Source organism: Zea mays, chromosome 7 (genome assembly GCF_902167145.1).
Source record: "Zea mays cultivar B73 chromosome 7, Zm-B73-REFERENCE-NAM-5.0, whole genome shotgun sequence".
NCBI classification, from domain to species: Eukaryota; Viridiplantae; Streptophyta; class Magnoliopsida; order Poales; family Poaceae; genus Zea; species Zea mays.
The window spans coordinates 1,449,838-1,475,150 of record NC_050102.1 but is presented as its reverse complement, the minus strand read 5'-3'; the positions used below and the strand labels follow the sequence as shown (position 1 = coordinate 1,475,150).

Genomic DNA, 25,313 nt, shown 5'->3' with positions numbered 1-25,313 from the left:
TGGATCGTCTTGCAAATGGTACGTGAAGTCGCAGGTTCTAGAGGCAACAAGCCTTGCAGCCAGGTACCATAAACATGTCACCTGCTTCCCTTGAGCGCCAAAAAATATAGATCTACCCTTTATATGTCCAGCTCGCTTGTCTCCTTTTTTAGCTTGCAGCATAAAAGGGGAGCCCAATTATGTCTGCTACTGGTTCGACACAGCGTGTGCCGAGGATTTCTACCGCTGAGCATAAGAAAGTATCTAAAATCAAACACTTGCATCCATTCAAGCATGAGGTGGTTCCTTTCATGCTAATCGACTACATCTTTTTATACACTCTTCTTATGTGCCTAAGAGAACAATGCTAACCCCTGTACTGCCTCATTTAACTGTTCTTTAGAAAGTTGAGTGGTTGGTAACAGTTACCGTTCTTAAGATTGATCAACTATGGTGGTACAAGTCCTATAGAAAGTGCCTCAAGAAAACAAAGCCTCATGGTGATGCCTATAAATGCTCGGACTCTGGTTGTGGCCATGTTGGTCCGCCTAATCCAAGGTATGTGATGTTTCTTGGTCTGGTACATCTATGCCTGCTTACTCCTTAATCATACATCTGTGACTGCTACTTTATGCGCAGGTACAGGTTTCTCATCACATCAGGAGATGAGACAGGCGAGACTGATTTCATAGTATTTGGACGTATGGCACAGCGCATTGTTAAGAAACCACTTGACATCTTGATCGTGGATAATCCACCCAGATTTATTCCTGATGAAATAACTAAGCTAATGGAAAAGGTGTACACATTCAACGTAAGCTTCACAGACAGCACCATTGCTTTAGGCAATGTGTGTTTCCAGGTTAACACGGTTGTCGTCGAGATTGGTGATGGAGGTCAGGTTCCAATTTCACCCAGTGGATCCCAACCTTCATCAATTTCGTCTGCGCGGGCTGCATCCAAGTCTACATCAGCAGACTCTGTCCCAACTGGAGGTATCTCTTCTCAGACACCACAGAGCACCAAAAACTACGTCAAGGATAAGGTAACCCATGCTTTCGAACACTCAATAAATTTGTTGTTACCACCAACTCAAGTCGCCTTACAAACTTTATGCACTTCGATATAGCGTGCAAGGTCGCCAATGCCACTATCAAAAGGTGGGTCCTCAGCTACCAGGCAGGTTGCGAGGAAGATATTGGGAGGCTCAGCTGATAAAACTGGTGATGGTGATGACTTGGCTTCCGGCGTTGCTAATTCTAGGTACATCCTCTGCCTCTCTGTGCCTTCTTGTTGTTTACAACAGTCTGAATGCCACTGTTATCAAATAGGTCTTAGATTTAATTGTGGCCTTCTTTGCTCGCTTTTCTTTTGCCTCTGAAAAAACGTTGTCCAGTTGTGATGGGCAACATTTAAATTAGCAATGGACTACATTGACTCTTATGCTTCCATTCCTATTGTTGCAACGGTCTTAGCTACAGTGCCAAAATAGATGTGGCACATTTATGTTGCACCTGTACTGCCATGGACCTATTATGCTCTGAACTGAACCTAATTTTCACCAGACTTGGCTAAAGTTTGCAACACTCGATCTCCAGATCATTACTCTGCAACCTAATGTGCCCTTTTGCCGATATACGCAGTTGGTGTGAGGAGAGAGATGGTGACTGTTGTCTAGCTTTAGAAAATACACCCAGTCCTGTTTGTCTAGGCCTTTGATTTGAAAAACTGGCTTCTATGGGATATCTTGTGCATTAACTTTTTGGATCCCACAGAAGCTAGCAAAAGCTCCTTTCGAGTTCCTTTTGGTCTCTAATACAAATAAAATGTGTCTTAGAAACCAATTTGAAAATCTAGGCTTTTGTTCCCTCGGTGGGTGCAACCGATCCTTTTTCGTTCCCATGGGTGCTGTTATGACCCTAATGATTGGCTGGTCTCCTCTCGATTATATGCTTTTGTGCTAGAGCTCAGGGTTTTCCTGATCCTTGAGGGCTGTGCGGGGATACCTAGCCTCTCCGAATTGTCCAGTTTCTTGGTGTCTGTCCGCCGGGTTCTTGAGTTGGCTTGGGGATCTGTAGCTTTGAGAGCTTCATTGGGGAATTCCTGCAGCTTGGGGGGTTCTTGCGGTTGTGTTGAGTGGCCTTTCTTGTGGAAGTGCAGGTATTGAGCTCAGGCTTTGCTGAATATAGCCCTTTGCCAGCCTTGCGTTCTGTTCCTCCATGAGCTGCTGTTGCAGCTTCTCCACAGTGCGGCTTAGCTTTTCCTCTACCTATGTATGAATATGCCCGAGTCAATGTAGTTTTAGATAAGTCAACTTGTAAGAACAAAACGCTCCCAACATCCACTTGTCATGATTAAACGAACATAGAGCCAATGACAATTGACATGCTAAACAGTACTGATTTGTAATTCTCACGTGCTCTGCACACTGGACCAGCAATTCTAATGAAAAAACTTAATATAATAATTTCTGTAGACTATTATTAAAAAAGAGCTTATATATTCAATAGTTTCCAGTCTTTCAGCAAAACAAGTTTCATGATAGTTCAAAAAAATAATGGCGCGTTAAAGAATGTCTGACAACCAACTCTTGCCAAAACATTTTTTGTTGCCCTAGAAATTTACACATGTTGCAATATCTTAGATGTCGCGGATCAATCACGACTAAAAAGGTTTGTTGCTTTGCACACGTTCATTCTAGGTACTAAATCTCGATCACGCTATAGCAGTTGCATATAGCTCTTTGCTGAATATAGCTCTTTGCTGGATATAGCTCTGGGCAGAGCCAAAAGTACTTAGCTAGTGAACAGCTTCCTCTATAGGCAGCTGCATAATCATATCTTTCTTGCCTCAGTAAACTGCCTAAAGCTATTGGTTTGCGATCAAGACCCTGTTTGTTTAGCCTCGAGGTTGTATACATGTGCTTAATATCTTTCTTTGGTATAACATTAACTTCAAAGACCCAGCGCATAATATTATGGAACTTTATACTCACATTCTTATATTTGTTTCCAGCCTTGACAAATCTGCAGTCTGAACACGTCACAAATGATGTCTTGCCTTTTATGGATGTACATCTTGGTCACCTCTATTTATCGCTTTTGTGGATGGATTGTTCAGCTGGCTTTAGTAGATGAAATGGCTCTGCACTTGTAGTTGCGTAATGTTTGTGCCTAGCTGTCTGGATTATGTCGGCCAAGAGTTGGCTCTAGGTACCTTGTAAATACCTCTGGTTTGGGTGCCTGTTCCCCACTATATCGACTAGACGTAAACTTGGATCATATAATTTTATTTTGGACCAGTTTCCAGCTGAAACAAGCCTCAACGTCATGCTATGGTGCACGTTTAAGTGCGGTGCTACAACTTTAATGTGAATTATTTTCGAGCTATCTATGTTCTATGTTATGTTGAATATCTGTTTTCTTTCTCTCTGAACTAAACAAATTTGATTTGAGATTTAGTACCTCCTCTATTTAATTTGATTATAGCGTGTACAATTATGTATTTATATTTTTCAGTGTGGGGGGGGGGGGGCGCCGCTTGTTCTAGTTTGATTGACATCCACAAAAATACGAGTGGCAGTGTGCGTAGACTAGATGACGTGCAGGTGTATCTTTTTGCTTGCTGCCTTGCCTTGGTGCAGCACCCATGTGTCACCCGTGATTTGATGAGTCGGCACGCTTTGCCTTGCTGCAGCATCCATGTCTTATACTCTCTCCGTTTCTTTTTATTAGTCACTGGATAGTGCAAGCGACTAATAAAAAGAAACGGAGGGAGTATTAAAAATTGTTTCCATGTTTAAATATGATGGCTTGGTGTGACGGCTCGTAGGTGTGTCAGCTTGTGCTAGCCTCAATCAAGCCGTGCTAGCCGTCGGTTTGACCAAGGGTTTAAATGTGAATTTTTTTTCTAAAAAGAGGCTAAATTGTAAAAAGTTCGGTCCGGCAAAGAAGACAGCCTTAGTGCTAGTTTAGGAATTAGGAGCCACAAATTTGAAAGAGATTGAAGAGACTGGAATCTTCTTCTTATTTAATTTTGGATAAAAAGATGATTTTAGATCCTACAATTCCTAAACTACTGGGATTTGGAACACGGAGGAATATGTATAAAATGCACCAAACTAGAAAAACAATTGCGTGGAGAAAAGGAAGGGCCATGAAAAGCACGGCTCAGGAAAAACAACGGCGGACAGCCCGCCTCCACCGCCGTGGCGCCGTTCACCCCGCCCCGCGTTCTCTCTCCCTCGGCGACGGCTCGACGACCGCCGCGCCGCCCTACGCTCCAGCCTCCATGTGCTTCGCGGGGCCCTTCGCCGTCGACTAACACACCACCACCACCATGTACGACCGCCCCATCTCTTCCCTTCCTGCTCTACGAAGCCTAGCACCAAACCCTAACTGTTTGTTTTATTCGGATTTGTTCCAAACTACAAATGTGGTGTATGTAGTATTGTGTCCACTAACTTTGCTCTCTTTTTTTTTCCCTTTTTCTTTTTGCAAAAAAACATCGGGTGTACATGTGTTCACCCGTGCCGTTTACTGGGTCGGCAGTCGGCCGGCACCTGGCCCAAGGGTTGAGCATGGAGATCACGAACGAGATGCTTAAGAGACTGCCGAGACTACGTGAGTAGCCTGTTTTCTTCTCCAGTCCAATTCATATGCTTGACCATGGACAAAATAGCCTTGTTGCTGCCCAATAAGTGGCGAAATCGCCATCGGGTCAAGGAACGTTAAATTTTCAGCAATGATAAATTTCTGTCATTTGCTAAAAAAAAGGCATTTCAACACGTCACATTCTTAACGGACGCATATATAGTTAAATCCTATGGGGGTAGAACATAGTACAGCTTGAACATTGAACAGCCAGAACATGCTAAATGCTGCTTCGGTTCCCCTGCTCCCAAATAATTATCAAACTCAGTCACTCTCTCTTTCCAGTTCCTCCCGAATTTCTCCTTCGAAGCCTATCATTATTGCCATGAACCGAGACACGTGTCATCCCTGTCATACTTTGGTGATGCCAAACTTGAAGAAAATAATGGTGTTTGGACAGCAATGAGCCAATGATGCCAAAGCTTGCTGCGTTTGTGATTTCGACATGTAGGACTCAATTATCATCCAATGTTTCTTTACTAGTATATAGTAAGTGGGACATTTTCTTTTTTAGATTTCATAGCAGGGAAGTCAGTAGTGACAATGGTCCCCAAACTGGTGCACGGTTTATGTGTGATCCTTTGAAGCCAGATGATCCACGAGTTCAACATTTAATGCTGCTGATTTGGTAGCACCACTGCACCAGTACTCTGTCCATTTGCGCAGCCAATATTTTTGGCAGGCAAATGGCTTCCATGCGCAAATGAACTGGTGGACAGCTTACTGATAGCATTGTACACACCAATTTTGGTAGCTATCAAAATGCTAGCAAAATTTCTTTGGTGTTGCCAAACTTGTGAAGGCTTGCGGGGATCCAAACCAAATAGCCCTCGAGAACCCTATGCTGCTGTAGCCAAGCAGATGCCCGCTAGTCCCTCGCTTTCTCTCTTCCACCCGCTCCTCACGCCGCCACAGCGCCACTGCTCCTTCGGCCTAGTTGAGGAGAGATACATCCATCCTGGCCTGGATTGGCTGGTGCTGGTCCTTCTGCTGGTGAGCACTCCTTCCTTTGCTTGGATGGATTTTGTTCTTCTTAGAGTTGGATTCCCACTCATTTTGTTGCGGATTCGCTTACATCTACAAATCTGAATCCATCCATCCCGATCCCGACCTTGATTTCTTCGTTTTTTTATTGGTGATAATTCCTTTCTTTGATTGGACGTATCCAGTTCTTCTCATGGTTGGATTCTCAGTCTGCTTTATCATGAATTTCTGTGCCGCTACTGATCCGAATCCATCCATCTATGGTTTCATTAGGTTCTTCAGTTGCCAAGGCCATATCCCTGGTACCTGATTGACTAGTCGCTGCTTATTGTCATAAAGCTTTTTGGAGGGTTTGCTGGTTGCTGCCATGACAAGTCCACCTAGGGTGAGCATGGAGATCACTGATGAGGTGGTCAAGAGCATGAAGATAGGGTTGGTCTTTCAAGGCTATGTAAGCCTTTGTTCTTCTCCCAAATTACCCATGGAAATTAAATTATTCTACACCCCTAGGGTCTAACATTTCTTTTTATAGAGAAATCACTGCTAAGTTGATACTTGAGTTTACTTGCTTTTCTTATTAAATTTACTTCGTTTTATTGAGGGAGTTCAGTTTAGACTGCTGCTTCAATGTGAATGCAAGGGCTTGGAAGGTGCATTGGTTCCTATATATTGCCTAAAGGGATTAAGTTGTTATTTATCGTGTTACCATATACTGTGGTGGGATTGGGGTTCATGTTCTTTTACTGGCAATTTTCTTGATATGATTATGTATATGCCAGAGCGCAAAATGAATAGAATAATGTGCTCTTGCTACCATGTGACGAGTATTACATTTTCAATTAGCCTGGCATGGATTACTGTGACGTGAGCACCCAAGTGTCTCATCGTAATGGGTGTAACCATTTTTTAAAAAAAACATAAAAATGATTCCATGGTGTGTTTTTATGACTTGAAAGACTTGTTTGACTTATATCTTTGTTGCATCCCTTTCAAATGAATATCTCTATTTAGAGAACTGCTCAATATGCATTGACATACCTAGGCACACTGTACTCATCTGACTCTTTTGGTGTATCATAATTCTATTTCAGAATGGCAGAATTTGTTCTATGGACTTTCACAGCAAGGCTACCAACTATCTCGTGACAGCTAGCGATGATGAATCAATCCGTTTATACGATACCCAAGATGCAGTGTGAGTGCGGATCATTACTGTCTTTGAAATTTTATATTTGAGTAAATAGGGTTAGTATTTTAAAAAAAATTGTCATAAAAGATGCAAATTCTTACATTCTAGTAGTTCAGTAGTTGTTTTGTCTAGTTGGCATGTTCACTGATGTTCTGTAGAATTTAGTCTTCATTTTCAGTTTCATAACAACAATACTGCACTGATGCAAATCCTTATATAGTATCTTTATCAGTTTACTTGAGTGACTAATATTTGAAACATATGTTCAACTTCAGTATTCTACACAGTACACAAGAAACTTTCATTTATGGCAATGAACCAGTATCTTTTTGTAGTCATTTTATTTTTTTCACTCTAAACTATTCCTTTCTTTGTGAAATGTATTGGTTTTTTTCACTCATGTAAGTTTTCAGGTGTTTGAATACTATTAATAGCAAAAAATATGGGGTTGGACTTGTGTGCTTCACTGATAACCCATCTATTGTCTTATATTCATCGAACAATGGCTGGGATGGTAAGTCCTGTATGGTGTCAACTTAAAACTGATTTATGTCATGTACTGAGAAGAATTAATAATGCAGAATCTCTGCGTCTGCTCTCAATGAATGATAACCGGTTTATTAGATATTATAAAGGTCACCTTGATAGGTATGCCACAACATCTTACAATAAATTATAGTTAAATGTCCTCTACACTAATACAAGTGGGGGATGCTAATGTGCTTTGCCTTGTCCAGGGTTGTCTGCATCGCACTTTGCTCTGGAAAAGAAAACTTTCTCTCATGTTCGCTTGATCGTACCATTCTCTTATGGGACCATCGGGCTGAAAAACCGCAGGTAAACTAATGACGGTGCACACAGCTATGTGACATGAGAGATAAACTCCAGATTCTGGTTTACTACCTGTTTAGGACCAACTTAATGAAATAAAGCTTTCGATGAGGAAGGCTATTTTGGATTTCTTATTTCTTATTACTTGTTCCCTGTTGAACCAAATCACTTGCAAGTTGGAACCCATAATGTATCATTGTTACATACAGCTGAATCATTAAAAACCTTGTTGTGTACTGCATTTTTTTTTGTAAAAGCAAAAAAAGAAAATGGATATTGAATTGAGGACATTCCTGTAAAAGTAAAAACAGATGGAGTATCTTGGGTTTGGTCCTCTTGTTTAACTGAAATCCATAACATCTACTTCGTCAAGTTAAGAATATAAGTCGTATTGTAGGATTATTTTTGTGCTTAAACCTTTTTTGGGCTTTGACCGTAATAAACATATATAAATGCGTGTAGATTGAGCACACAAGGCAGATGTTACTGGATTTGTAATGGAAATTTGTTGACCAGTTTTCACAGTATTTTCAAGTCAAAAGTATCACATTAGAGTCCTGTCCGTGTTTTAGATGGAGAGAGGGATCATTTAGCATTTGTCGGCATTGCCATATATTGCTGGTGACTTGCAAAATCATGTCATGTTTTTTTTTCCAGGGCTTACTGCGCGCGCAAAGGAGGCCTACAGTTTCGTACGACGCCCAGGGCATGGTATTTGCTGTCGCCTATGGTGGCCGCATAAAGATGTTTGATATTCGGAAATTCGGAATGGTAGTTGTGATTGAACGCTGGCGTGGGTTGGTTACTTGGTTTGGCCTTTATCTGACTTGTTATGTGCGTAGGGGCCTTTTGCGACCTTCTCTGTCGGCACTGATGATTCGGAAGCCCATGTCGTACAGTTCAGCGGTGATGGCAGGCGGATTCTGTTAACCACTAAAGCTGGGCGTGTTCATGTGCTAGATTCTTTTGAAGGCAACAGCGTAAGCATACTTACAGCCGACCAGTTTTGTATCATGCTCATGCACATACTAGTTGTAGTAAAATGTGGTTCTTATGTTTTGTTTTTTTTTGTTTGATTGTGCCGATTGTTCGTCCGTTCAGATTGCATCGTTTCGCGCGAAGCCAATATTAACCAATTCGACACTGGAGGCATCGTTCTGTCCCGAGGGAAACCATATCGTATCTGGTTAGAAACCATTCCTTATCGCGCGCCCGCCCTTCGCCCATCTTATATTGTTGTACGGTTAGCGATGTGTTATCGTCTTCTCTCTTGCAGGCTCCGGTGATGGTAGTGTCTATGCTTGGAACGTTGAGAGCGGAAAGGTGCAGTGTGTGATATTGATACCGAAGCAGCGTATATTATTATTATGATGATGTTATATACTACCACACATCTGTTTGGCTGAGGTATGGTAACTTTTTGGGTCATCAGGTTGCATGCTGGGAAAGCACAGATGTGAAACCGCCGCGGGTAAGGTGGTCTCCAGGATCCTTGATGTTCGTGACAGGAACGTCGGAGCTGTCCTGCTGGGTGCCGGATTTGTCCAAGCTGGAGTCCTTCACCATCAGCCACACCAACACCAGGTCCAGCTCGTCCCTGTAGGCTTGGACCGATTTGCATGCCGTGTGGCCGGTTGACGCGAAGGAGGAACAAGAAAGCATAGCGGAGCATCTTGTACCAATTGAGTTTGTGATCTGTTCCTGATGGCCCGGTAAGCTACTATTGCAACGATTGTGGTCTTGCGGCAACGCTGCGCGTTGTTTCTGTAGTGAACATGAACTGTGCAGTTAATTGGTTACTTTTTCAAAGAAAGATATAAAGAAAATACAGCTCTCTTATTTGCGGCTGTGTGAATGTTTCTTTTATATATATATATACACGACGAACTAGTAGTTCTAGTATAGTGTAGTAGTTAGGAAAGCGTGAGCGGCCGTCAGACAACACACGGACAGCCTAACAACATGTGCTCACACCTATTAGCAGGGCGGTGACCCAATAATTAACCAATTCTCATGGTGTTGGTAAGTAGTGGCCACAATATGTATACACATGAACAGTTCACATAGTTCATCTACATTGGTACTGCCTCCGGTTTTTTTTATTTGACGTTTGTTACTGTAAAATTAAACTATCATATGTTAAATAAAAGAAAATGGAGGCAGTACAATCCAACCAGCTATTGATAGGATGGGGTCGATTTGGGTTTTTTTTGTGAAAAAAAGATGTGTTTGAAATGCTGCCAGTTTGGTTGGTATCCCTATCAATGTCACGCCAGATCCTGGAAATAGCCAAAAGGAGACATTTTTTAGATGTTTGGTTTGTTTTTGGCGCCAAAATCTGAAAGGTTGTTGGGTGTGACCGTGACATGTGATCCGATTTTGTTGAAAGCACCTAGTGCTAGAATGTAATGTACAGTATTGGGGTTGTCATACTGTAGTGGCAGGCTCAATCTGAATACCCAGGGCCAGGGGAGGTAAAATGACTTGAAATTTGTTGGAATGGCGGTGTAAAAAATAAGGCGAGTCGTTGGAGTAGCGACAAAATGGTGGTGGAACCAACCGTATGTGGCGGGTGTCGGTGCACATGGCATTCAGCTGTAAACAAAGCAGCAGCGGGCACATGGCATCCACATGCATCTGCTGCTGGATGCAACTCTGCTAGCTCATCAATGCCGTTATCATGCGATGCGGCTAATCATGAACCAAAAAGAAAAGAGAGCGGAGTAGATAAATAAATAGAGCTCTTCATTCACACTTGACATTATACTAATCTTGTCTCTTGAAAAAAAAACTGCATCAACAACAAGCTGGAAGCAAGAAAGAAAGAAAGAAAAAGGCAAAATAATGGAAGCAAGAACCAACCAATAACAGTCACGCAATTCAAGAAGCAGCAAGCAAGCTAGAAGCAGAAGATGCCTCCCCAATCTCAAGTGGTGAGGGGGAAAAAAACTAAAAGCAGAAGAAAAAAACTAGTGTAGTGTAGTGTAGCTCATCAGCGCCCAAGCAAGATCTGGAGCCACGTGACGTGACTACATACGCAGAGCAGACCAGACCAGACCAGATCAGAGCATCCTGTTGAGGAGCAGAGCAGCGGCGGCGGCGGCGGCGGCAGCCATGGGCGTGGCAGCGAGGAGTGACGGTGGCGGCGCGGCGCTGGTCTTGGCCTTGGACTTCTTGGCGGGCGGCGAGGGGGAGGAAGAGTCGTCGTCAGAGGAGGAGGAGGAGGAGTCAGATCCGGACGAGGAAGAGGAGGATGAGGATGATGACTTTGCTGTGACGTGGAGCTTCATGCCGTTGTAGCAGTAGCCGTAGCTGCAGATGAAGTAGTAGTCCTTGGCGTCCTTGAGCTGGAAGGCGTAGGTGTGGCCCTTGCTGTAGCTGCTCAGCGCGTTGGCCTTGTCGCAGTTGTCGTAGCCGACCTCGTCCACCTGCACCACGTCCGACCGCCCGTTCTGGTACTCGAAGACTGCGACGACAGTCCGGGAGGAGGAGCGTTGTTATTGCAATAATACGGCGGACCGGACATGATAGGAACAGCAAGAAGAAGTTGTCGTTCGCTTACTGAGCCAGTCTCCCTTGTAGAACGGCTTGTGCTTCTTCACCCACGCCGTGTAGTCCACGTCCGGGTTCCACCCCTTCTCGTCGCCCACCGTGTAGTTGGCCGCCACCGCCGCCGCCGGCAGCTGCCACGCCGCCACCAAGGCGGCCAGCAGGAGGGCCAGCGCCAGCCGCGACGTCGCCGCCATTCCTCTGACCCCGGCCTCTTGCTGATCGACAGAGACGGATGAGCTTGCAGCTAGCTGGAGCCTGGACCTGGAGGAAGAGGTCTGAGCTAGTAATTGGAGTGGGGTATTGGTGGTGGTGGCCTGGGTCTGGTGAGTGGGGACGAACCGACGGACAGCAGTGCAGACAAGTCACGACGAGCTAAAAGCTGGTGACCTCTCTCTCTGCTTGCTTGCTTGCTTGTATATTGCCAAGAACCCTCCAGAAGCAGAGGCAGTCAGGAGGAGACTGGCGTGTGCAGTAATTATTCATGCATGATTTGGCACAGTCAGTCAATTGAGCACCATCTATCATTGTCTGTATATCTAGTAATACTACTAGTGTTCATGAACAACGCAAGGCCTTTCTTCCTTCCAGTTCCCTTAATCATACAGCTGGCCTTTTTTTGATCCACGGTTTGCTCATTTATTCTAAGCCAGCCGTGGAGTGTTTCAGAAGCAAGAAACCTAACCGTACCCAAACGCATGCATTCCTTCCTTTTGATTTATTAATTCCACATGGAAGAAAGAAAATAAAAATGAAGGCATGGTTGGTGGTTGTGACTCCTAGCAGGTGGCACTACAACTCGTCTTCGTCTCGGACTGCTACTATAGCTACCATCCCCAATACTATAGAAAAAACAAAAGCCGGATGGATTAAATTTATCTCCGATTGTTATTATAGCTACAATCGATAGAGACAAAACACTATAGAAAAAAACAGAAGCCGATGATTAAAGCCGGAATGAACAGGCTGTAAACTCAAAAGTCATACATGCTTGGTTGCTGTTAGCAATTAACTATAAAAAATCATAGCTTTGCATTGCATGTGATGTGAGGTGAGCGAGGAGAGGCCGAGTCATATGCCCCTTTGTTTCCGACAATGCCACTGGAGTTTAGCAGCAAAGTGTGCAAGTGCGCCTTTGCCTTCTTTCCCCCTCGACGATCTACTGCATGCTATGCTTTCTTTTTTGCTTTGCTCACGGGCAGCAGCAACTTGTTGCCAGGTCTAATTTACAGCAGAGCAAGCAAAGAAAACACACCGGCCTCACTTGCGTTCGTTGTCCCTCCCTCCCTCTCTCTCTCTCTCTCTCTCCCTCTCCCTCTCCCTCTCACGTGAACTCGTCGGACCAAAGTGTAAATAAGGCTATCAACAACCGTTACCTCTAAATTTCCCCCCTATTTTTTCATCTCCCGCAGCTGTTCCCTCTAAATACTCTCCCTATACACCACTACCACTATAAAATATCATTTTCTATATCAACTATCAATTTTTTATCTACTAACAATTACTCGTGGACCCACAGCACAGTGTTTAGGGTGATAAACAGTGACACGCTAGATCTGGGGGGAGAGAGAAGAGGACCGACACGTAGGGGGCGCTGTAGGGAGCACCGCTGCGGCCATAGGGTGCCCCTACAGCCGACATACAAGGGGAGGTGGCGGTAGCGTCGACCGCTGCAGTCAGTCTAAAAGTGACCGAGCAGGGTTGTATCAGGGCAAGCAGTTTCGCAGATCTTGGACGTCCACTACCCTCCGAATCGACATGGGCTGGCTGGCCCATTATGAGAGACAGCCCAACACTAAATCGGATGTATTCATGCTACGCTTCGAGAAAACAATAAGGTCCTTTGCAGTCGAGACTGCTTTCTTTATTTCAAATAAGAAAGTGATAATTAACCATTATCTCAAACAAACAAACTGTCTGCAGTACGTACCGACCTTAAAGTCATCAGCGACAGCACAAGTTCTAACCAAACTTGCTCAAGTCCAAATCCTTGAGGTGGAGCCATTGAAGTCAACAAATATACCAGTGCAAGCAAAAATCATTTCTTCTCCTTCCTACAAATGACATTGTTGCGACCAGTCAGTGATGTAATAGCAAAAAGCAAACATATATATACGGAAAAGTGTCTTATCTTATCTCATGCAGCCACCTTTGAACGGAGCAAGTGAGATGTAATACCCACTTTGTAAGAAAAATCTAAAAGAAGAAATTACATTCCTTTATAGATATGTGTGTGTCATCTCTATCCATCATTTCATGTGGACACCTCACTTACACAGATAAATAATTAATAAAAGAACACTACTCAAATAAATCATGCATCATGCTCGGATTTTCTTTTGTGTGCATATTGTGACAAAATAACAATAATAATGCTAGTAGAAATAAAGCAATGACTTGAGATGAAGTTTTAATCCTAAATGGAGAATTAGGGTTTGAAATAGAGAAGGAAAGAGGAAATACTATAGAATACAAAATAAATTCCACACTAGTATGTTCAAGATGAGTACTTAATTTGAGAACAAATTATGCTGCAAAATAAATTTGAATTCAAATACTAGAATTGGAAATGAAAAAGAGAAAACAAAAGGGGAAATAAAAAAGAAAAAGAAAAGAGAAGGAAATTAGGAAAACCTCGTTTTGGGCCCAACTCCCTCGCAGCCCATCCCCAACCTCTTGGTGCGGCCCATCTGGACATTAACCCCCGCGCAGCCCGTTTCCCCTTCCACCACGCGCGTGGCCGGCTGACGTGCGGGGCCCGCTGGCAGCCGCTTATCGCGCGCACACTTGGTTCTTCGCTGACTATAGGGACCCATTGTGTCGGCGTTTCGAGACCGGGGGGTCCCTAAGCCGACGAGTGAGTGCCGCATGCCTCAGCCCAGATGGGTCGAGCGCGTGGCCGGAGACGGGCGTGAGAGAGGTGGAAATCCCGCGGCCTTCGTGTTCGTCCCGCGCCCAGGTCGGGTGCGCTTGCAGTAGGGGGTTACAAGCATCCACGCGGGTGAGGGAAGCGAGCGGCCCCAAGAGAGCGCCTGTCCCGTCCTCGTCCCCGCGCGGCCAACCTTCTCTAAGAATGCCCTGGTCCTTCCTTTTATAGGCGTAAGGAGAGGATCCAGGTGTACAATGGGGGTGTAGCAGAGTGCTACGTGTCTAGCGGGGGGGGAGAGCTAGCGCCCTAAGTACATGCCAATGTGGCAGCCGGAGAGGTCTTGGCACCCTGCTGGTGTGATGTCGTGGCTGTCGGAGGAGCAACGGAGCCTGGCGGAGGGACAGCTGTCGGAGCGGTTGGGTCCTTGCTGACGTCCCCCTGCTTCCGTAAGGGAGCTGAGAGCCGCCGTCGTCACAGGGCTAGCGGGGCGCCATCATTGCCTATCTGGCGGAGCTAGCCAGATGGGACACCGGTCTTGTTCTCTGCGGCCCGAGTCGGCTCGGGGTAGGGTGATGATGGCGCTTCCTGTTGACGTGGCGGGCCTGTGCCCTAGGTCGGGCGACGTGGAGGCTCCTCCGAAGCCGAGGTCGAGTCTGTCTTCCATGGCCGAGGCCGAGTCCGAGCCCCTGGGTCGGGCGAGGCGGAGGTCGTCGGCAGAGGCCAGGGCGGTGTCCGAGCCCTGGGGTCGGGCGAAGCGGAGTTCGTCGTCTTCCAGGTCTTAGCCCGAGTCCGAGCCCTGGGTCGGGCGGAGCGGAGTTCGCCGTCTTCCGGGTCTTAGCCCGAGTCCGAGCCCTGGGTCGGGCGGAGCGAAGTTCGCCGTCTTCCGGGGCTGAGCCCAAGTCCGAGCCCTGGGTCGGGCGGAGCGGAGTTCGCCGTCTTCCGGGGCTGAGCCCGAGTCCGAGCCCTGGGTCGGGCGGAGCGGAGTTCGCCGTCTTCCGGGGCTGAGCCTGAGTCCGAGCCCTGGGTCGGGCGGAGCGGAGTTCGCCGTCTTTCGGGGCTGAGCCCGAGTCCGAGCCCTAGGTCGGGCGGAGCGGAGTTCGCCGTCTTCCGGGGCCTAGCCCGAGTCCGAGCCCTGGGTCGGGCGGAGCGGAGTTTCCTATGGCGCCTTTGGCAAGGCCTGACTGCATGTCAGTCTCACTCTGTCAAGTGGCACTGCAGTCGGAGTGGTGCAGGCGGCGTTGTCCTTCTGTCAGACCGGTCAGTGGAGCGGCGAAGTGACGGCGGTCACTTCGGCTCTGCCGGGGGGCGCGCGTCAGGATAAAGGTGTCAGGCCACCTTTGCATTAAATGCTCCTGCGACTCGGTCGGTCGGCGCGGCGATTTAGTCAGGGTTGCTTCTTAGCGAAGGCAAAGCCTCGGGCGAGCCGGAGATGCGTCCGCCGTTAAAAAGGGGGGCCTCGGGCGAGACGGAAACCCCTCGGGGTCGGCTGCCCTTGCCCGAGGCTAGGCTCGGGCGAGGCGTGATCGAGTCGCTCGTATGGACTGATCCCTGACTTAATCGCACACATCAGGCCTCTGCAGCTTTATGCTGATGGGGGTTACCAGCTAAGAATTAGGCGTCTTGAGGGTACCCCTAATTATGGTCCCCGACAGTAGCCCCCGAGCCTCGAAGGGAGTGTTAGCACTCGCTTGGAGGCTTTCGTCGCACTTTTTTGCAAGGGGACCAGCCTTTCTCGGTTGCATTTTGTTTCGGTGGGTGCGCGCGAGCGCACCCGCCGGGTGTAGCCCCCGAGGCCTCGGAGGAGTGGTTTCACTCCTTCGAGGTCTTAATGCCTTGCGTAATGCTTCGGCCGGTCTGGTGGTTCCCTCATGCGAACTGGCCGTAGCCCGGGTGCACGGTCGGGGCCCAAGTTCTCGGGCTGGTATGTTGACGCTGTCAACGGTTCGGCCGGAGCCGGGTTTGCGAGAGCAGCCCCCGAGCCTCCGCACAGGGCGAGAGGGCGATCAGGGACAGACTCGGCTTTTTTACATACGCCCCTACGTCGCATTTCCGCAAGGAGGAGGGGGGGGAGAGCGCCATGTTACCCTCGATGGGCACCGAACATGGTGTCTCCGGTGAGCTGCAAGCGGGTGATCCGAGTGGACGTCCGTGCCCCGTTCGTTAGGGGTCGGCTAGGGGCCCAGAGGCACGCCCAAAAGTACATGCGGGTGATCTGCCGGACCCGGTCCCCTGGCGACGGGGTCCGAGGGCTCGATGCCTCCCTCCGATGGGATTCCGTTACAAGATCGCTCCCGCTGGTCTCGGAAATGTCCTAGGGTACCTCGAGAGCGCAGCCCGAGCCTTGGTTATGTATCGAACGTACCTCTGGTCATCCCTCGCTCGGCGTCTGAGGCGACTGTGAACCCTTCGGGGGCCAGCCTTCGAACCCCTGATCAGTAATGGGCGCGGAGCCCGAGTAGCCTGAGGCGGCCGTGGAGCCCTTCGGGGGGCCGACCTTCGAACCTCTGACCAGTAGTGGGTGTAGGGCCCACGCGATCTGAGGCGACTGTTGAACCCCTCGGAGGGCCAGCCTTCGAACCTCTGATCAGTAGGGGGGCTCGGAGCCTGGTTCCTTCACGGGGAAGGATCCCTTTCGGGGTATCCCCCTTTCCCGGTCCCTGTTGCAAGAGATAGAGAAAGAGGAAAAAAGGAAAAAGGATACGAAACCGAACGACGCGGCGTACCTTTTTTGGCGCGGTTGTTCCGGCGAAGGCGAAGCGTCGCCCGTTGCTCCTGCCAGAAGCGTCGCCTGTCCAGTCGCGGAGTTAATGCGACGGGGCGAGTAGTTGGCGGGGCCGCCGTTACGCGTGCGCGAGCCGTTTGAGGAGCGGCTGTTTCGCTTCGCGTTTTTGAATCCCGCGTCCGGTCCGGGCGGAACGTTGGAACCGTCCTCGCCTTGGTCTTTATATCCCCCAGAGAGGGCCCGGTGACGGTTCTTTGCTCCGCTTCCTGCCTGCCACTTAGGTTTTCGCAACCCGAGAGATCTAGCCAGAGAAGAGAGAACCGCCCTTCCTGCCCTTCGCGCCGCCATCCCCTTTTGCTTGGTGATGGCTGAGCGGGTGACCATCATTCCGCCGCGTGATCCATGGCCCCTTTCCACGGTGACGGCGAGCGACCTGGAAGATCTGGTCGGCGAGGGTTTGCTTCGTCCCCTCACCGATAAGCAGCGGCCAGAATGGATTCCTCCCATGGGCGGAGTCGCTCCATCCCCACCGCCGGGGTACGTCGTGAGCTTCGTCTCCTTCCACGAGCGGGGATTCGGCGTGCCGACGGGCCGCTTTATGCGGGCAATCCTGTTCCACTATGGGGTGGAGTTGCATAACCTCACCCCCAACTCCATCTAAGAGCACCTAGAGGGGGGGTGAATAGGTGATCCTGTGAAACTTAAACTTATAGCCACAAAAACTTGTTAAGTGTTAGCACAATAATCGCCAAGTGGCTAGAGAGGAGTCTCAACAAAACACAATACCACAAGAGATCAAACACAGAGATGACACAGTGGTTTATCCCGTGGTTCGGCCAAGACCAACGCTTGCCTACTCCACGTTGTGGCGTCCCAACGGACGAGGGTTGCAATCAACCCCTCTCAAGCGGTCCAAAGACCAACTTGAATACCACGGTGTTTTGCTTTGCCTTTCAATATCCCGTTTGCGAGGAATCTCCACAACTTGGAGCCCCTCGCCCTTACACTTGAGATTCACAAAGAAATACGGAGTAATGGAGGAACTAGCAACGCACACAAGACTCAAAATCAGAGCAACAACACGCACACAAGTCGCAACAAGAGCTCGCAACACCACTCAATGAGTTCACAACTCAACAAGAGCTCTAGATGCTATCACAATGAACCAAATGCGCGGAATCGATGTCTTGGTGCTTAGGAATGTTGTAGGAATGCTTGGTGTACTCCTCCATGCGCCTAGGGGTCCCTTTTATAGCCCCAAGGCAGCTAGGAGCCGTTGAGAGCAAATCTGGAAGGCTGATCTTGCCTTCTGTCGACTGGTGCACCGGACAGTCCGGTGCACACCGGACACTGTCCGGTGCCCGATTTCTTTCCTTAAACGGCGCAGCCGACCGTTGGCAGACCTGGAGCCGTTGGCGCACCGGACATGTCCGGTGCACACCGGACAGTCCGGTGCCCCCTTCTAGCCGTTGGCTCGGCCACGTGTCCCGCGCAGATCGCGCGGCCGACCGTTGGCCCGGCCGACCGTTGGCTCACCGGACAGTCCGGTGCACACCGGACAGTCCGGTGAATTATAGCCGTACGTCGCCGGTGAATTCCCGAGAGCGGCCAGTTCGCTCGAACCAGCCTGGCGCACCGGACACTGTCCGGTGCACCACCGGACAGTCCGGTGCTCCCAGACTCAGCAGATTCTTGGCTGCTCGAGCCAAGACATTTCCAATTGGATTTTTCCTGTTTCCAGCACTTAGACACAATACATTAGTCCATAAAACAATGTACTAAGTCTGAGAAACATACCTTTATCCTTGATTTGTACTTTGTCCACCTCTTTACACTTAGGCACTTGTGTTGGACACTAAATCACCAAAACACTTAGAAATGGCCCAAGGGCACATTTCCCTTTCACCATCTCGCAGGCCGCTATCTTCGTAGCGGTGTGCGAAGGGTATTTGGGGATTGCCCCCCATTGGAATTTGTGGACTCATCTCTTATTCGCCGAGCTTTTTGCCTTGCCGACGGGGGAGAGGAAGGTCCGTGCAGCGGTGCGGGCCGGCGGCTGCACCCTCTTGCTGAGGCAGTCACAGGCGTCGCAGTACATCCCTGCCATCCTCGCGTCCTCGAACAAGGGGTGGCAGCGCCGGTGGTTCTACCTCCGGAATGACGGTGAGTTGCTCCCGCCGTTCTCCCAGCGGGTAGTCACCGCCGCCACCGACGCCTGGCGTCATGGGACCCCGCACGAGAGACAGAAGAACCTCGAACCCCTTCTCCAGGCCCTGAAGGCGTTGCGGGAGGGGGGACTCACTGCTGCGGGAGTGGTTGCCGCCATCCACCGTTGGAGGGTGCTTCCCTTGGCGGAGCGGCGGCTGCCACTTTGGGAGATGACCCCGGAGGCTGACTGGGAGGGGTCACGAATGTCCCCTGATCCTCTTCCCTTCGACGCCCTCCAATGGCGGGTGTCGGCCGCGATGGGGAAGCCGGACTCCCACGCCTTCTCCCAGCTTCGGATGCGCCCCGACCAGGGGTGCGTAACTCTGGTGAGTGTTCGCTCCTTCCTTCTTCATACATCGGGTTGCTCCGGGTTCTTACGATCAGGTTTCTTTCCCCCCTTCTTTAGGAGGTGGGGTGGCACAAGCCCTCCCTGCCACGGGTCCCGGAGGACGCGGCGGACCGAGCAGCGCGGCGGGTCGCCGCGGAGGAGAAGAAGAAGAAGAAGGACGCGGAGAAGGCCCGGGCCCGCGAGCGGAGGCGGGCTCGGGACGCTTTGGAGAAGCGCCGTCGCCAGCAGGAGAGGGAAGGACTCCCAAGGGAGCCGTCGCCGGAGACACCCGACGACGATGATGATGAAGACGATGATGAGGAGGACGACGTAGCCGCCCGCCTTGGCCTCAGCCCCGGCTTGGGGTCTGGTCAGGAGCCGTCGAGCCAGCCCCCGAGCGGGCCGACGTCGTCAGTCCCCGGAGTCGGGGCGTCAGGGTCCCGGCCTGAGGGGCAAGGGCAACCCGAGAGGGCTCCTGACACCTCGGCTGGAGGAGCCGAGGTGACCCCGGAGGACCAGGCCAGGGCGTCTGCTCCCCGGGTGCCTGAAGCGAGGGCGGCGCCGAAGCTGCCTGCGAAGCGGGCTTCGGCGGCGGTTCCGGGGGCCGGGATCCAAGAGACTTCCCCCGGGCACGGTGGGTCATGGCCCGGAGCGGGTAAGTATCTCGGAATGTCTTCGTCCTGGCTTTCCATTCATAGGTTCTGGCCGTGATTTTTCTTTTCTCCTTAGCAAGCGGAGCCACGGGCTGACCGACCTGGCACCCCGGAAGGCACTTAAGACGACGCCGGCTTCTGCGGCCAGCGCCGCTTCGGGCCTTGCCGTTCAACCGGCCCTCTCGCCCGGCGTTCCACCTCAGGGGGCTCAGACGGCGCCAGTCGCCGTGGAGCAGGTTCCCGAGGCCGGCTCCTCTGCCGAGGCGGCCATTGTGATTGGAGAGGCGGCTGACGCCAACGTGGTCCTGAGCCCACCGGTCGTGCCGGCCTTGCCGGCGCCTGTCGCTACCGAAGTCGCCGCCGTCCCGGTCGAGGAGCGACCGGTTGCTGCCGACGCCGAGTCGGCTGATATGTCGACGCCCGGTGCCTCGGAAGAGGCGGGCGGGGAGGCACGATTCGTCCTGCCGGGCGACGGCCTCGTCGCTGTGCGGCGGAGCCCCGAGGTCCAGCACCAGGTGCTCCGGTTCCGGACCCGTGAGGCCTCGGACCCCGTCTTCGTTCTCGATGATGAACGGGAGGACCAGTCCTGGGACGAGCTCCGCGAGCGTGCCGAAGCAACGGTGGGGTCGCTCCGGTCGTTGCTGGAGGTTTTCTGCGGGGACGTCCCCAAAATCCTCCAGGTAATGGTTTCGGGCATACCTTTGTTTTTCTTCTGTGACCGAGGCGTTCTTCGTGACGCCCCGCTTCCTTTCCTCAGGATCTGTCGGGTCGGAGCGCCGCCAAGTCGTCGTTCATCCGCCGCGAAGTCGATGTCTGGGGTTCGCTGCGGTCCCTGAGGACCTCGCTCGCCAGGGCCACCGCGCGCCTTTCTCAGCAGGGTGCCGAGGTAGCGGACCTCCAGTTGCTCTGCACTGACCTGAGAGCCGAGGCGGCAGCGGCGCGCACGGAGGTGGCCGCGGCGCGCGCAGAGGTGCAACGACATCGGTCGGAGCTCGTCCAGGTCGTCGAGGAGCGGGACCGATCTTGGGGTCGGGCTGCCGAGGCCGAAAGCAGGGCCGACGCCCTCGCGGCCGACTTAGCCGCGGCCCAGGCCGCGACCTCGGAGCAGCGTGCCCGGGCCGGGGGTAAGCCTTGACCATCCTTGGTTCTTGCTCTTGTTTGTTTCCTCTGCTTGTGTTTGAGGTTTTTCTTCTGGTTGTTCGCAGAGCTCGAGTCCGCCCTCGAGGAGTCCGCCAAGGCGCTTGCCGAGGCGCTTGCCGGGGCGGCCGAGCAGAGGGAAGCCGACTTCGCGGCCATGTCCGAAGCCATCTCGGACGTTTATCTGGTCCTTGGCTCCGGCGACATCCCCTCAGGAAGCTCCCCTCAAAGCCGCCTTCAAGCCTTGGGTGATCACGCGCGCGGCAGGCTCCGCGAGGCGCTACACCACGGCGTCAGGCGGGCCTTCGCCGTGCTCGCTTCCCACTACGTTGTGGACCTGGAGCGGGTTAGCGAGGGGTATTGTCTTCCTGACGAAGACGAAGCTGCCCTGGCGGAAATCCAGCGGCTCGACGCGGTCGCCGCGGGTCCGAGCGCAGTGCTGGCGACCACCTTTGAGGCGGAAATCCTCCCCCCTGCGCCATCGCCGGAAGCCGAGATGGACCTCACCGAAGGCGGAGACGGAGCTGAAGGCGCGACTCCTTCCCAAGGCGACGCCTAACTCTTGTTGGACCAGTTTCTGTTGGACGTGCGCGCGTCCTCCTGTGGCCGCCGAGGCCTGAACACTTTGCTTCTATTGCATGAAGTCGTACTCTTCCTTTTATTTTGCGTGTCCGACTTTGTTCGTTAATAACAGGGCGGCTTCCCGAGCAGGGGTCATTTTTCGTGGCGGGTGACGAGTGAGGGTGTCCTTAACCCGGAGGCATAGGAATCCCTCGGCCCAGTCGGCCTTGCCACTTACATGCACCCACGTTTGCTCCTTGGGGCCCTGCTTCTGATATAGCCGGGAGAACGCAAAAAGCCTTTTTTTGATCGAAAATTTTGGACGCGGATAGGTACGCAGGGAGGCTCCCCCTTTTTAGCCCCAGAGGGAGGGTCGGGCTCTGCCGAGGCGAGGCCGGCCCTTCCTTGATGACTGAAAATTGCGCGGGAGCGAGGTGTACGAACAGCTTGAAAACGCCTTAAGGGTAGAAGCGACGTAGCCGTCGGACGTTCCAAGCGTTGCTGTTGACCCCGCCTTGACCGCCGGCCAGCTTGTGCGTTCCGGGCTCCAGAACGTCGACGATGACAAGCGGCCTTTCCCGGGGGTGTGCGCAGCCCCCGGGTGTCATCCGCGCAGAGGCCATTTGACGGGTCGGGCTCCTGCCCGAATATCCGGCGAGTGCTCGGCGACATCCCTTGGTACGCCGGGCACGCCCGAGGGACTCCTCGCGAAAACGTCGGCGTTCGCGCGGAGAAAGTTGACGAGCACTGCTTCTTACTTGGGGTCGAGCTCGGAACCGATCCGGATCTGCTTGGAGGTGTCGCCACTGAGGTCGATGGGGACGGTCTTAGCCGTCTCCACTGGCTCGAAGTTGCCGGCATGTCGCTTCACGTCTGGCACCTCTTTGGAGAGGTTCTCCAGGTCGGCGATGAGGGCCTCGGACTCGGCGAGGGCCTCGGCGTACTCCACGCACTCCACGTCGCATTCGAACGCGTGTTTGTACGTGGGGCCGACGGTGATGACCCCATTGGGGCCCGACATCTTGAGCTTCAGGTAGGTGTAGTTGGGGACGGCCATGAACTTCGCGTAGCATGGCCTCCCCAATACCGCGTGGTAGGTCCCTCGGAACCCGACCACCTCGAACGTCAAAATCTTCCTTCGGAAGTTGGAGGGTGTTCCGAAGCAGACGGGAAGGTCGAGCCGTCCGAGGGGCTGGACGCGCTTCCCAGGAATGATCCCGTGGAAGGGCGCAGCGCTTGCTCGGACGGAGGACAGATCGACGCGCAGGAGCCTGAGGGTCTCGGCGTAGATGATGTTGAGGCAGTTGCCCCCATCCATCAGGACCTTGGTGAGCCTGACGTCGCCGACGATGGGGTCGACGACGAGCGGGTATTTCCCCAGGCTCGGCACGTGGTCGGGGTGGTCAGCTTGGTCGAAGGTGATGGGCTTGTCGGACCAGTCTAGGTAGACTGGCGCCGCCACCTTCACCGAGCAGACCTCCCGGCGCTCTTGCTTGCGATGCCGAGCCGAGGCATTCGCCGCGTGCCCTTCGTAGATCATGAAGCAGTCGCGGACCTCGGGGAACTCTCCTGCTTGGTGATCTTCCTTTTTGTCATCGTCGCGGGCCCTGCCACCCTCTGCGGGTGGCCCGGCCTTGTGGAAGTGGCGCCGAAGCATGACGCACTCCTCGAGGGTGTGCTTGACGGGCCCCTGATGGTAGGGGCACGGCTCCTTGAGCATCTTGTCGAAGAGGTTTGCACCTCCGGGGGGCTTCCGAGGGTTCTTGTACTCGGCGGCAGCGACAAGGTCCGCGTCGGCGGCGGCGCGTTTCGCTTGCGACTTCTTCTTGCCTTTCTTCTTGGCGCCGCGCGGAGTAGACGCCTCGGGAGCCTCTTCCGACAGGCGACCCTGGGGCTGCTTGTCCTTTCGGAAGATGGCCTCGACCGCCTCCTGGCCAGAGGCGAACTTGGTGGCGATGTCCATCAGCTCGCTCGCCCTGGTGGGGGTCTTGCGACCCAACTTGCTCACCAGGTCGCGGCAGGTGGTGCCGGCAAGGAACGCGCCGATGACATCTTAGTCGGTGATGTTGGGCAGCTCGGTGCGCTGCTTCGAGAATCGCCGGATGTAGTCCGGAAGAGACTCTCCCGGCTGTTGCCGGCAGCTTCGGAGGTCCCAGGAATTCCCGGGGCGCACGTACGTGCCCTGGAAATTGCCGGCGAAGGCTTGGACCAAATCATCCCAGTTGGAGATCTGCCCCGGAGGCAGGTGCTCCAACCAGGCGCGAGCAGTGTCGGAGAGGAACAGGGGGAGGTTGCGGATGATGAGGTTGTCGTCGTCCGTTCCACCCAGTTGGCAGGCCAGGCGGTAGTCCGCGAGCCACAGTTCCGGTCTCGTTTCCCCCGAGTACTTTGTGATAGTAGTCGGGGGTCAGAACCGGGCCGGGAACGGCGCCCGTCGGATGGCCCGACTGAAGGCCTGTGGACCGGGTGGTTCGGGCGAGGGACTCCGATCCTCCCCGCTGTCGTAGCGTCCCCCACGCCTGGGGTGGTAGCCTCGGCGCACCCTTTCGTCGAGGTGGGCCCGACGGTCGCGACGATGGTGCTCGTTGCCGAGGTGGCCCGGGGCCGCAGGCGCGGTGTTGCGCGTGCGCCCGGTGTAGACCGAGGCTTCCCGCATGAATCGGGAAGTCGCGGCATGAGGTTCCGAGGGGTATCCCTGCCTTCGGGAGGCAGAGCTCTCGGCCCGTCGGGCCGCAGCGCCTTCCAGAAGATTCTTGAGCTCTCCCTGGATTCGCCGATCCTCGGTGGTTGATGGCTCCGGCATCGCGCGGAGGAGCATCGCTGCGGCTGCCAGGTTCTGACCGACCCCGCTCGATGCGGGTGGCGGCCTGACCTTGACGTCGTTGGCGATGCGGTGCTGGAAATCCTGGGGCAGGTGACGTATTTCTCCGGCCGGGGGTTGGCCCGCCCATACCTGCCCGACGTCCCGGCGGATCGACTCGAGCGCTCCTGCTCCCTCGTCGAGCCTGGCCTGCGCCCCGCGGACTTGCTCGAGCTGTGGGTCGTGACCCCCCCGCCGGAACGGGGACCACAGCTAGCTCCCGCGGGATGTCAGCGCGAGGCACCGGCCTTGGGAGATCACCGTCCTCCGGCATGCCGAGATGGTTGCCTTCGGAGGGATCCCCTAGCTCGACGTGGAAACATTCGCGGCTTGGGCCGCAGTCCTCGTCGCCAAGGTTGCGGCTACCGTCAGAACAGTCGGAGAGGCAGTAGTCACATGCGGTCATAAAGTCCCGCATGGCACTGGGGTTGCCAAATCCAGAGAAATCCCAGCAGATGCTGGGGTCGTCATCTTCCTCGGACCCAGAGGGCCCGTAGGTCGAGACGTCCGTCAATCGGTCCCAAGGCGACCGCATACGAAACCCCAGAGGGGTTGCACTCGCCTCAACGAGAGCGCCCGCCAAAGCGAGGTCGCTAGGCGGGTTGAGGCTGAGTCGAAATGACATAGGATGGGAATCAGTCAGTACCTTTTGGCCGACGAGGAGCGACATAGTCACGTCGGGGACTGATCGTGCCGTCGTCTTAGGTACGAGGGCGACGTCCTGCAGGCCCTCCGCGAGCGTGCTGGCGTCGTCCACTTGCTCGGGATTGGCGTGTCGCGGGGGGACGGCG

General features: G+C 52.5%; 2 protein-coding genes across 15 annotated transcripts; one reads left to right on the top strand and one right to left on the bottom strand.

Moving 5' to 3' along the window:
• The first annotated feature begins 4,087 nt into the window (after window positions 1-4,087).
• Window positions 4,088-9,479, top strand: LOC100280358 (uncharacterized). Of its 14 annotated transcripts, none has more exons than XM_020540480.3 (12): window positions 4,115-4,319; window positions 4,530-4,601; window positions 5,889-6,066; window positions 6,707-6,810; window positions 7,218-7,318; window positions 7,386-7,452; window positions 7,542-7,641; window positions 8,293-8,406; window positions 8,478-8,615; window positions 8,737-8,821; window positions 8,912-8,958; window positions 9,068-9,479. In XM_020540480.3, the coding sequence occupies exons 3-12, from the start codon at window positions 5,983-5,985 to the stop codon at window positions 9,236-9,238; spliced, it is 1,011 nt and encodes a 336-aa protein (XP_020396069.1). In that variant the 5' UTR covers window positions 4,115-4,319; window positions 4,530-4,601; window positions 5,889-5,982; the 3' UTR covers window positions 9,239-9,479. The 14 variants fall into 14 exon arrangements, with proteins under 14 accessions (XP_035816443.1, XP_035816449.1, XP_035816444.1 ...); XM_035960557.1 differs by having other exon boundaries at window positions 7,211-7,318; XM_035960550.1 differs by having other exon boundaries at window positions 4,088-4,601.
• Window positions 9,480-10,365: 886 nt separating this feature from the next.
• Window positions 10,366-11,786, bottom strand: LOC100274039 (uncharacterized). Its single transcript, NM_001148421.2, has 2 exons — window positions 11,198-11,786; window positions 10,366-11,101 (listed from the first exon to the last, which is right to left on the bottom strand). Exons 1-2 carry the CDS (start codon window positions 11,379-11,381, stop codon window positions 10,698-10,700), a joined length of 588 nt encoding a protein of 195 aa, NP_001141893.1. The 5' UTR covers window positions 11,382-11,786; the 3' UTR covers window positions 10,366-10,697.
• Between the last annotated feature and the right edge of the window lie 13,527 nt (window positions 11,787-25,313).